This window comes from Hemibagrus wyckioides, linkage group LG09, assembly GCF_019097595.1.
Source record: "Hemibagrus wyckioides isolate EC202008001 linkage group LG09, SWU_Hwy_1.0, whole genome shotgun sequence".
Classification (NCBI taxonomy): Eukaryota; Metazoa; Chordata; class Actinopteri; order Siluriformes; family Bagridae; genus Hemibagrus; species Hemibagrus wyckioides.
In genome coordinates, this window is record NC_080718.1 from 25,398,071 (window position 1) to 25,410,575 (window position 12,505).

The 12,505-nt window shown below is 43.2% G+C and overlaps 1 protein-coding gene across 3 annotated transcripts in view; it reads right to left on the reverse strand.

Moving 5' to 3' along the window:
- Positions 1 to 409: 409 nt before the first annotated feature.
- peli1b (pellino E3 ubiquitin protein ligase 1b) overlaps positions 410 to 12,505 on the reverse strand; it is a 45,606-nt gene continuing 33,510 nt past the window's right edge. For 2 of the 3 annotated variants that reach the window (XM_058398888.1, XM_058398890.1), the window contains exons 4-7: positions 11,767 to 11,868; positions 11,021 to 11,218; positions 9,565 to 9,753; positions 410 to 3,901 (exon numbers count right to left, since the gene is read on the reverse strand). In XM_058398888.1, coding sequence (XP_058254871.1) covers positions 3,329 to 3,901; positions 9,565 to 9,753; positions 11,021 to 11,218; positions 11,767 to 11,868 — 1,062 coding nt within the window. In that variant the 3' untranslated portion in view covers positions 410 to 3,328. The remainder of the gene's footprint in view (positions 3,902 to 9,564; positions 9,754 to 11,020; positions 11,219 to 11,766; positions 11,869 to 12,505) is intronic. The other variant, XM_058398891.1, reaches the window with a different exon arrangement.

The window sequence follows — 12,505 nt, forward strand, 5'->3', positions numbered from 1 at the left end:
CACACACACACACACACACTCACACAAATCTTGTGGCTGTGTGTTTTAAACCTCTCACACCGTTGGAACAAGAGTAAAAAGTTCCTGAAGGCCAAAAAGCCCAAATTCATTGATCCAAGATGGGAGTGTAACACTCCTGGAGTCAGTTCTACCTAAGTAAATGACAGGAAATGGTCACTGAGGTTCCTGCAGCTGCTAGAAGAGATCATCATCCATTCAGGAAGCAGTGGTGCAGACAAAAACAATCCAGTGAAAATCCTGTTTTTGCCTGGAAACCAAACGAACTGTCTAAAAACAAAAAGTAACTGCGATGGACTAAATCGACTAACCAAAATAAGGGAGCGTGTGAACAACCACTGGATCCAGATGTTTTTCATCATCTGAAACAGTTTTCTTGCCTAACTTCTAGCCTCGTACAAACGTCTGTAAGTCTGCAGATTCTGTATTAAAAAAAATCACTTGGAGAGTCTGTTTCATCAGGATAGGTGGCAGGAGCCGATGTATGAAAAGTGGGTCGGATTATGTAGCGCAGCGCTTAATACAGCGAGATCTGCATAGCAACCATCAATTCACGCGTCACGTATCTGAGGGACACAGGCTCACTGCCAGCTAGGGAAGTCAAATATATATATCTATATCTATATTGATAGATATAGATATATTATGATAATAATAACAGTAATGATTTATATTTTATTTCTGCTCTACAGTGCATGGTGATAGAGTCGACTAACACAATTTAACACCAGTCAGGTCCTCTTTAATAAGTTAGGGAATTAATATTAATTAATAATTACACAGACCAGGCATAACATTATGACCACCTGCCTAATATTGTGTTGGTCCCCCATTTGCTGCTAAAACAGCCCTGACCCATCATGCACTGTGTATCCTGACACCTGATCCAGTCGTCCAGCCATCATGGAGGTGATGCTATGTTCTGTTAGCGTGCTAAATGTAACCATACTGTAGGAACAAGAAAATGGTAGCTTAGATACAAATCAGTGGTTATCAAATGACTGTCCAAGTGAACACGAATCATGGGATTTGGGTTTATCTGTACTGAGGGTGGAAAGAACGCCTCTCTAACCTTTCACCAAGCCCTTAAACGAGCATTCATTAAAAAAAATGTAAATGTAAATATACATGTTAACGTACAAACTCCTCTATAACAAGGTCGTGGCTTTATGGTGTTCTAAGATAAGTTTTTGACGGAGACTCAAAGCTCTTCTTTATGTCAATCTGGATATGATCATCTCTTGACCGCTGAAATTGGAACAAACTAATGTACCTTAGAAGACACTGAATCAGAGTGTGTCTTTAACATGGCCAACATTCCAGCGTGGCCTACAAATGCAGCCTGTCCTGGAAGAGTAGAACACGAGTGATAGTTCGAAACGTCCAATTTGCTTCCGATCGGAAAAAACGTGGTGGAGTCTAGACTGTAAAATATACAGATCATTCAGACACAACAGGTCATCAGGCAGGTACACACACACAGAGAGAGAGAGAGAGAGAGAGAGAGAGAGAGAGAGAGAGAGAGAGTGGAGAGAGAGAGAGAGAGAGAGAGAGAGAGAAAGTGGGAGAGAGAGAGGAAGAGGGAGAGAGAGAGAGAGAGAGAAAGTGGGAGAGAGAGGAACGGAGAGAGGGGGAAGAGGGAGGAGAGAGAGAGAGAGAGAGAGAGAGAGAGAGAGGAAGAGGGAGAGAGAGGAAGGGAGAGAGGGGGAAGAGGGAGGAGAGAGAGAGAGAGAGAGAGAGGAAGAGGGAGAGAGAGGAACGGAGAGAGGGGGAAGAGGGAGGAGAGAGAGAGAGAGAGAGAGAGAGAGAGGAAGAGGGAGAGAGAGGAAGAGGGAGAGGGGGAAGAGGGAGGAGAGAGAGAGAGAGAGAGAGGAAGAGGGAGAGAGAGGAAGGGAGAGAGGGGGAAGAGGGAGGAGAGAGAGAGAGAGCAGAGTTTCTTAAAGGATCATTAGAGTGTGTGGTTTTGGTCTGTAATTAAAGGGACAGATATGTATTTATTTCCAGTCGTCCATGCATCTGGAGCTTTCTGCTTTACGGGGGCAGATTTCCCAAACGCCGTTCCTATTCACCCTTCTTGTTTTAATTACCCTCAGATTTCAGAATCATCTCCGCCTTCTTACACATGCCTTAAACTACGGTTTCTTAATAGTCATCACTATTCAAACCTCTAATCTAGCCCTGATGCTCGCCTCCTGCATGTGTGTGTGTGCATGTGTGTGTCTGAAGCCCTCATACTATTGCTTTGAGGTGGAAGTGTTCTCACACACACACACACACACACACACAGGTGTTCGCTACATAAACTCTGAGCACACACAGCCAAGGCTACGCACGAGAGACGATGAAAACAAGAAAGAAACAAAAAAATAAAATAAAATAGGGCAGATACACAGAGTGGAACTCCAAAAAAGTACACACCAATAATTTTACATTTGATTAACATCGATACTATGCATAAATAAAAACGGTAAGTATTCTTAAGTTAGCATATTTGATTTACATGAAAAAGAAAAAAACATCTCTAAAATCTAAACGTGTTTCCTTTCGGGTTTTTTTTTGCAGCGGTGATGAATCGACTTGTGAGCGTTAAGTTCGTGTTTTATCACAGACAATCAGGTGTAAAGGATGATTATTGCATCACTAAAACTGAGTAGAATGTTTTTTTTCTTTCCTTTCCTGTTAGCATATTAGCAAAAGAAACACTGTAATATATTACTGTAACTCCTCGAACCCTCCCGGTTCACTCCCCGATATCACCCGGGTACTTCCTGTGGCAGCTCACAGTTCCATTTCTATCCATTTGTCTTTGTTTTTACTTCTTTCTTCTTTTTTTTTTTTTTACCTTATTCAGGTAATTTTTCGTTTCAATTGAAAATATATATTTCTCTGTTTGTTTTCTGGATTAAGAAAAATTCACTACAAAAAGGTCACTTAGAAAGCAGAGGAAATAAAAAAAAACAAAAAAAAAACAACAGTCCGATAGTCAAGAAAAGCCACATGCCACCCGGCTAAATTCTGCACCGTGTCCAGACGGTACACCTCCGTAGAAGAGGAGAACGGTCACACAGGTGTACTGTTCGGACGCAGGGTTTAGCACGGATGTATGCGGTTTTGTTCAGGGAAAGAGAAATGGAGTGAGAGACGGGAGAGGGTACGTGGCTCTCCGTTTTGCGTGGCAGAAGGTCTAAAAAGCTTGAAAAGTTTAAATAAGAAAACAGGAGAAAGATACGCTGTGTGACTTTAATAAAGTTCAGTTTCGAGATAAAAAGGACTGAGGAGTGCGCAGGACCCGTTCTGGACAGGTGAAAGGTCAGTCGACGGGCCCCTGGAAGATGAGTCGCACGTGGTTGTGGCCGGTGCTGAGCTGCTGGGCGCAGAAGGGGCATGCGGCGTGGAAGGTGTGCGTTCCGTGTGGAAGTGGGATCTGGCTCCAGAACGCAGCCGTCTTCTCCGAGCACACGTGGCCGCATGGGCTGAAGGCATGAGTGGGCGGAGCTGCGTCAACGTAAAGCCCTGCTTCGCAGCCCAGCCACAGAGGCACGTAGGGCCCGCGGGCACGGCACATCGGGCACTCGCGCTCGGTCCCGCCACCTGCTCCGCCTCGCTCGCCCCAGTCGTGGTACCCGTGCACGTGGCCACACTGTAGGTATGCCCATGGCTGCTTCTCGGCCACGGCGCCCTGGCACCGGCGCATGCTCGGGAACGCCAGCGTGTTGAGGCCCACGGGACACTGTGGCCGTGCTGCGTTCAGCTCCTGCCTCAGCGCCTCCAGGTGTTTGAGAGTAGGTGCGCGTCGGAGACCCTCGGCAGTGCGCCACAGCAGCGTAGCACCACACAGGTCGATCAGAGCACCGTCCGACAGCTCGTGTGTTTCACTCTCCACCTGAGGGAAGGAAGGAGTCAGCATTAATATATGATTTGTAGCTGCAGATATAGCAGAAATATCTGGTATTTTAATATCAAAGGATCAAGTCAGTCTTGGTTTGTTGCGGCACTGCACAGTAGAAGAACTCTCTGAAGAACAAACGCATACAGCTCGATACATTCGTCCTGTAATAATCACGGATGATAAAAAAGATAAAATAAGACTTCTGCCATAAAGGATTTCTGCAAAACTAAAATAAAAGTGTCGAGCTCACACTGTGAGTAAGGATATTTTATTCTTAGTGCTGAAAACCCTGAGCATCAAGGAAAACAAGCATCGACAGAACTGATGAAGTTCAGCCAGCAGAGGGCGATATACTCCAGCTCTCAGCGTTCACACAACACAAACACCAGGAGCCTGATGGATGATTTACTCGTGTACATGTAACAGGCTTTATTTGGGTATACAGGCAGAATTCTGTTAATATGCAAGAGAGACAAGCCTCACGTCTAATTAAAATGTCTGATTAGTGTACACAAACACACACACACACACACACACACAAATATATCTGTAGGCTATTTAGATACACGTCTTGACGCTACATGCGAGCATGTGTGCTTCTCTTTGTTTGTGTGGCATTGTGCAATAAATTACAAGCACCACCTTTTCCCTCACACACACACACAAATCTAATATACACACACTAACTTGGGTTCTCTCTGAACACAGCATTAATTTCCCCCCATAATTAGCAGCTGTATCCTTTAATTTAAATAGAAATAGGATTAAAGTGTGACTACAGCGCAAACACTGAAATTACAGTATACGATCAATCATCGATAAGGAGTTCAAGCTGCAAAATACTGTAATGAGCCTCAGGGGTTTATTGCTAGTCGCTCTGTTTATAAGACACTCAGTCATTTATAAAGCTAGGTTATTAAAATTTGTTTTCATATTACATTAAAAAACATTCAAAAACATTTAGGGGGGAAAAACAGACAATGGTAAACGCAGCAAAAAAAGGGGGATGAGGATTTCAATACTTCATTCAAAAGGGGGTGCGGGAACTTGACGGTGTAACTCGTCTGAAAGATGAACATAAAATTACAGTTAAATTACGCAATAGTCTCTCGAGATCCTCAGCTCAATAACCTCAAGCTCAGATGGCATGGCATTTAGTCAAAGTTTAGCCAGCGTCAGGCTTCCATTACAGCCAGGCCATTGTATTCGTTTACCACAGCACTGGGTCTCCATTACACACACACACACACACACACACACACACACAGCCAGGGTGGCATAAACCACTGTGGGTTCCACTAACCAGTTTAGATGTTTTCTTGTGTTAACGCTGGTCAGGGCCTAACCTGGTTTAAACACAGCGTCTGTGTAATGTGGCTAAAGCAGTTTTCCAAAGCTGAACAGTTTCTTGTGGAGGTGCTATCACACAGCCATGAGCCAGCACTGGGCCCTCATTAAAGAGCGTTATGATCACCAGTTCGTAAGGCTGAAAGGGGTTCTGTAGTCTATTTCTGTGTCTGGTCTGTCTGATGTGGCCAGCGTTTGGCCTTCATTAACACAAACTCAGACTTTAACAGCTTCTAGAGCAGGAGAGAGCAATTCAGTTTGGGGAGAGCGTTTTGGTGAATGCACTGATTCATATCACCAGGTGGAATAGACGTCTGTAAGTAGAGAAATCACCTGAATGATTTACACACCAGCCCTATCCTATTAAAATGAACTCAATTGTCACAAGGCAGCTTTACAACTCAGTTCAATTCAATGTATCTGTATAGCGCTTTTAACAATGGACACAGGTCTCAAAGCAGCTTTACAGAAGTATAGAAACATGGAGGGAAAAATATTTTATAAAGAATTAAGTAACTATTTTATCCTTAATGAGAAGCCTGAGGCGACGGTGGTGAGGAAAAACTCCCTGAGATGATATGAGGAAGAAACCTTGAAAGAACCTCATCCTCATTTGAGTGAATAATGTAAATGTTAATAAATAATGTCCTTCATACAACAGCAATCAAGGGCTCATGAGAAACTATTAGGTCAGTGTAGTTTCTGAGTTCATTAATTCCTTGCTGTCGCAAGCTGACCGATGCATCAGCAGTTTTGTGACGGTGTTATAGTCTCCAAGTGGTTCTGTCCACAGCAGTCCCCTGGTCAATGTGGAAATTTATCCGTAATGAGCAGGACAGAGATGACTGTGGTGAGACAAAAGACTCAAAAGGGAGCCTATGCTCATTTGGATGAGAGCTGAAGTGCGATTATAACTCATTTCTCCTCTATAACTCTATACTAGGGTCAAGTGTGTTGAAAGGAACGTGAATATAAGCAGAGTTTTACCTACTGAGTCTATCGTAGATACGTGAAGTTATCAACTCTACAGTGATTGTTAGCAAGTACCTTCTTGCTAAACCTTCACAGCCATCTTCATGGTGTCTGTGTGGGACCATCCACAGCTATCTCATGGTGACCTGTAGGCTATCCATGCACTGATCTACTGCACTTAAACTGACATGTGGTGACATTTTCACACTGATCTCTTCAGCAGTCTAGGACTGAGAGAGCGAGAGGGTAAAATAAAATAATTTTCATTATTGTCTTGTGTTATTAAATCAAACTGGGTTTCTTACTGTGCCACTGGGAACCAGTCAATCCTGAAAGATGGACCACTGACATGTTCGTGACATCTCCTTTAAATTGATTAACGTTACTGTAGAACTAGGTGAAGACATCCAGAGAGATGCTTTATGTTGCACTACGTCTACAGTCCTCCGTATACAAGCTCTATAACTTGATCAAATGCTGATTGATGCTTAGCAGCCATTGTGCTTTGGTGTGTGTGTGTGTGTATGAGATAAAGCTAAAGAGATTCAGCTTTACCAGACAATGGTATAATGCATCCCAAGAATTACAGTGATAGAGAAATCTTCAGATATACTCAGACGGCAACATTAACACCCATGCTTAAGTACTAAGATGGCTGATACCTGAAAGCGTTGAGTCTTCATTTGTAATGAAGTATGGGTGATGTGAGAATCTCTCATCTCTTTATGATTTCAGTCACAAGCAGTTTGTAACTTCTGCATGGAAATACTTTTTAAAAAACTTTCCTTACATATAAATCTGGCCTGGCTGCTTCACTCACAAATGCACCATCTTTCCTTTCCTTTCCTCATCTAAGAAGCAATTATTTTTCCATCCCTATAATTAAAATGCATTGAGATCAAATACTATTTAAGAACATGAAGTCTGGGACTAGTCACCACAAATGACAGGTATTACACTGAAAATAATCTCTGTCTTGCTGAACATACCATCAAATGATTTATTTTATTATCAAAAACATTTTTATAAAGCTTAAACAAACTCTTGCTAACATTAAGTCAAACCCTGGCTAACGGTCAGCCTTCTCAGAAGCAATACCTGCAAGTGTGTTTGCTCTGAAGGTAATAAGACTGATTATTGTGGAGCCCTGTGTGTGTGTGTGCTTCCATCTCCCCTTTTACCAGACTTTTAATCCCCCCCAATAATAACACCTCCTCTAACAGTGGGTGTATTTCTTCAGAATGACCTGAACAAAGATGTTCATCCTTCACAGCAACAGGGAGCAAAAAAAAGATGGACAGACAGATGGACAGACAGATAGAAGGAGAGAAAACCCAGACTGGCTGTTCTGTCTGACGCACTTAGCAGATCAGCTGCTGATCATCTTACAGCGTCACGTTACAGAGATACGGAGCTGCTCGGAGAAAGACACAAACACACACACACGGTCTTGTGTGGACGGTTACTATAGTAACAGCGTCCCACAGTAACCGGGGCAGGAGCTAGACAGACATAAGGACTGCTGATGGGCTAAAAAGGGTGTGAGGTGAGAGCCAAACACAAACTGTTAAACACTTCCAACGCTCAGGCCAACTTTCCACTTGGTGCAGGATACGGATGGGAGACGGAGTCAGGCCTTCTGATGAGGTCCTACCCTGGGACGCGGCATGCCAAAACCTCTATATTTCCAGCTCTATGTTCCCAAGTAGACGCAACTGTCTAAGCACTCCATGGACTGGCGTGGTAGGTGTTTGGATTAGTGTAACAAACTGGCAACAAAAAAGGGTCTTTAACCCAAACAGCTTGTATAGTGTTAACGATATAAACCATTTATCAATCAACTTGGCATCCTACACAATGTTTAATTCCTTAGATTATGTACGCTTATTTTTTGTCAGTTAATTGGGAAGAACTCTTTCCTTATACTTCAACACCATGGAGTTGTTTCTTACAGTGTTTAGGGACAACTGGTCAACGTTTCTAGGTGTTAGGTCATGATAACGACCAGCAAAATACACTGATCAGGCATAACATTATGCCTATGACCTAATATTGTGTTGGTCCCCTTTTTGCTGATAAAACAGCCCTGACCCGTCCTGCACTGTGTATTCTGACACCTTTCTATCAGAACCAGCATCAACTTCTTCAGCAATTTGAGCAACAGTAGCTCGTCTGTTGGATCGGATCACACGGGCCAGCCTTCGCTCCCCACATACATCAATGAGCCTTGTGGAGAACAACGGTTCACCACTGTTCCTTCCTTGGACCACTTGATAGATACCGACCACTGCAGACCGGGAACACCCCACAAGAGCTGCAGTTTTGGAGATGCTCTGATCCAGTGGTCTATCCATCACAATTTGTCCCTTCGTCAAACTCGCTCAAATCCTTACACTTGTCCATTTTTCCTGCTTCTAACACATCAACTTTGAGGACAAAATGTTGACTTGCTGCCTAATATATCATATACTAACAGGTGCCATGATGAGGAGCCAGGTGCCATGATGAGGTGCCATGATGCCATGATGAGGAGATCATCAGTCTTATTCACTTCACCTCTCACTGCTGATCGGTGTTATGCCTGATCAGTGTAAATGAAGTATGAAAATATCAGTTTGATCAAATTGAAAAGACTGGAATTGGATTTGAAAAAGGTTTATGCAAGTGTTGTTTGTTTGCGCTCTGTTATGTGCGCTATATTTATAGCCATCTATAATGTAGTTTGCAGCGTAGGAAGCTTTAGACATTGTTAATTCAGCACATACATTTTCTATAGAGTGGCCTAACTGATAGCTAGATGATTCTCAGAGCACAAACCAGGCTTGAGGATGGAACGAAAGGAATAAGTCTTGGTCCTAATTAACAGCATTCGGAAGACAAAACAACAACAACAAAATGTCCTTCAATAAAAAACTCAAGCGCATTTAACACACCACGCATCTCAGAAAGAGGCTGCTGCTGTTGGAAGCCTTTAATAAACATAGGCGCTTGATAAAATTTTGATTTGCAATCTTTAAAAGCTTAACCAGAACAGACTACACGTGATCAAGATGATTGACGCAGGACACTTTTCCAGCTAGTGTGTATGTCTGAGTAAGTGTGCACCATGAGATCATGAGGCTTCTGCAGTTGTGGAGAAGATGAGCCGATAACTGTGCTCGGATATGAAAGTGAATCATTTTCACAAGTTTTTTCAGTCTGTGTGTGTGTGTGTGTGTGTGTGTGTGTGTACGCGAGATCCTGCAGATGACTGTAATTGACACGCAGCACGTTAAGTGACGGCCTGATTTACACAAAGTTGCAGTGCAGTGTTCGGGCACGCGTGTGTGAAATCTCACCATTTTGCCGCGCTGCTGCGAGGATCGCGTTTCCCGAAGTGTGAAGACGTTGCCACACACCGAGATCTCCCTCCATACGCCGGGTTTGGAGTCCTCGGTGAAGCCATTACGAGGGTGCATCACCAACACGCCGTTCGTCGTTAAGCCGTCCATCTGCCCGTCTGACGTTCTCCATTTTGCAGCCTTCTCCTGGAGGACGAGAGATTCGGTTAAAAATGTATTTATTTCATAGACATTACTCACACAGGCAGCACAAATGTGGTGGTTTTCTGGGAGAATAGTGTTATGCAGTTTAAACACACACAAAACATTAAACCCCACAGTGACGGACAGCAACACACAGCATACACCACGATCCTTAGTATTTTATTTTTTTAAAAATATCTAATCTTTCCCAAGTGACAGACTTCGAGAAGCACACCATTATATGGTTACATAATCTCACTCTGCAGAAGCAGCGTGTCATCAGATCCCCTTTGGAAAAAGCTGGCCTCCTGCTGTGTTCAGGAACGGGACCTACTGTTATCTCCTCATGTTACATTAAGAGCCACAGCAGCAAGCGAGACTGGCCACAGCATGGCGGTTTTTAAAATCAGGACAAAATCCTATATTGAGCAGGGCTGCATGATTAAAACCTTAAATGGTAATCACGCTCGATTATTTTGCTCGACGAGTTGATTACTACAATCGTTTAGCTGACTTTGAAACACGACATACTTTTTATTATTTAGCCTTTATAATCATGTTGTATAATAGATAAGGAATAACATAAAAGACTGTGCTGTTAAAAGATGGGGGGTGAGATGTGAGATATTATTTTCTAACCGCACAGACAGGTGTGTATTATTCCACTCATAGCACAGCGATTTGCCAAAGACGACAATGTTTCATTTGTTAATAAATGACACATCGCTCTTTTGACCGGTTTAGAGTGAGATTTAATGCTGTGGAAAGTCCAAGAGATGAGTAAGTTCCTGTTCTGGCCTACATTAAAGCTGTTATCTTACCCCCCTCACAGCCAATACATCAGGGTTAAAGCAGCCGTACTATACCTTGATAATACTGTTCCATGTCACAACACACTTTCAAATATTTAACGTATAAATGAATGTTTCAGCTACGAGCTCAGAACTCAGATAAGCCCTGCAGTTTAAGTTATAAGTGTATTTAAAAGCCTGTGTGTCCTTGACTAGGCCCATTATCCTAAAGATGCCCCAAGTGCACACTTTCCACCAGCACAATTCCTCCGTTCCATCCAGGGCAAAATGAGAAACCTGTCACATCTGGTGAGTGAGGACTAACCCGGAGACCCTGAGCTCATTCCAGCGCTGACTCTATTAGACGTTACATGCACTGTGAAAGGGCCCGGGAGACACTTCCCTTAAAACAACTTCAACATGTTTGATGACAACGGCTGCCTTTTTCTGGCAGTCTGTCTTTTTCAGTGTCTCCTTACCCCAAGGAAGATGTTTTTGGAGGAGTCGAAGCCGGCGGCGTAGATGCGGGCCGTGTAGGGCGGGGTTCGCTGGCACATGATGCGGCAGGCGAAGCGTGAGATGGTGCTTTGTACGGTCTGCGTGTCGGAGTTGCTCTGACTTCCGGGGATGGTGTCCGTCACCACGAAATCTATCGGACTTTCTGTGGATCGGCCGATCTGAGGACGCGGAGAGCCAGACAGATTTTGACAACTGCAATTAACGCCTCTCTTTTTAGATTTACTTTCCAAAAAGGAGTGTATTATTTTCTTATAATGGAAAGGAAATACGTTTTACACCCTGCCCTTCCTATCTTGTATGAGTGTGTGTGTGTGTGTGTTACTACAAATGACTCGCCTTGCCTGGCTTATTTTAAAACCAAAGCAAACACTTGCACAGTCGCACATTGTTCTCCACCCAGTACCACAGTGGGAGTTTAAAACAACGGCCTTGATTACAGTTATAAAGAACCATGTACTGGATTAAACCAGATGGAGAAGGCCTGTTTAGGGATACTCCACTCTTCCTTTGACCGTGTGCAAATTTAAACCAAACCTCCGCAGTTCAGAGAGAAGCCGTAAAACACAGCAGGCATTTTATGAACATCTGGTACTAGAAGCTTGGTTTCATCACAGCCTTTATTTTTGACATTTAATGCAATTCATTAATAATCATTACTTGGTATGTAAAGATTAAGGTCTGTAATAGTGTGTGTGTGTGTGTGTACCTGGAACATGTCTGTATTGCTGTCATGATTGTACTCTACCACCACGGTCTGAATTCGGGAAAGAGTGTAGGAGATACTGTGCTGGTCCTTGTTACTTATGGCCTAAAATGAGGGAAAGACAGAAAAGGGGTTATAAAGGAGCAGAAGAATGACAGAGAGAGAGAGAGAGTGTGAGAGAGAGAACGAAAAAGAGAAAATAAAAAGGAAGACAGAACGGGTTTGAATATGAAGGATGACATTGAGAGAGAAAGAATGAAAGTTAGAAAGATATGAGGATGAGAGAAATTACAGAGAAAGTGAGAGAGAAAAGAGTCAGAATGAGAGAGAGAGAGTGCAAAAGAGGAGGTGGGAGTGAAAGAAATGAGCGAAAAAACCTATAAGAAATCAAAAGCATATGAACCACGTTGGCTCTGTTTCACAGAGATTGAAGCAGACATAGATACAGCATATTTATTACTTTCTAAAAACAGAACACACATGAATGAAGTATGCAGCTATCAGATGTAGCACCTACATCATACTGAACTGTGCTGTTTAAAAAGACAAATTTAAGAGAATGTCGTTTTTCTCACTCGCTATACCTTGGGAATTTAATTGGGCACGATTGTAATGTAGTTCTATTTCGACTAGCATTCCCTAACTGTATCTGCATAGCCGTGACACGTTCGGTATCTGAAGTGCACTTTTGCGCTAAAGCTTCCTGGCGGCAGGATCCAGCGCTCTCATTGCATCGGCCCGG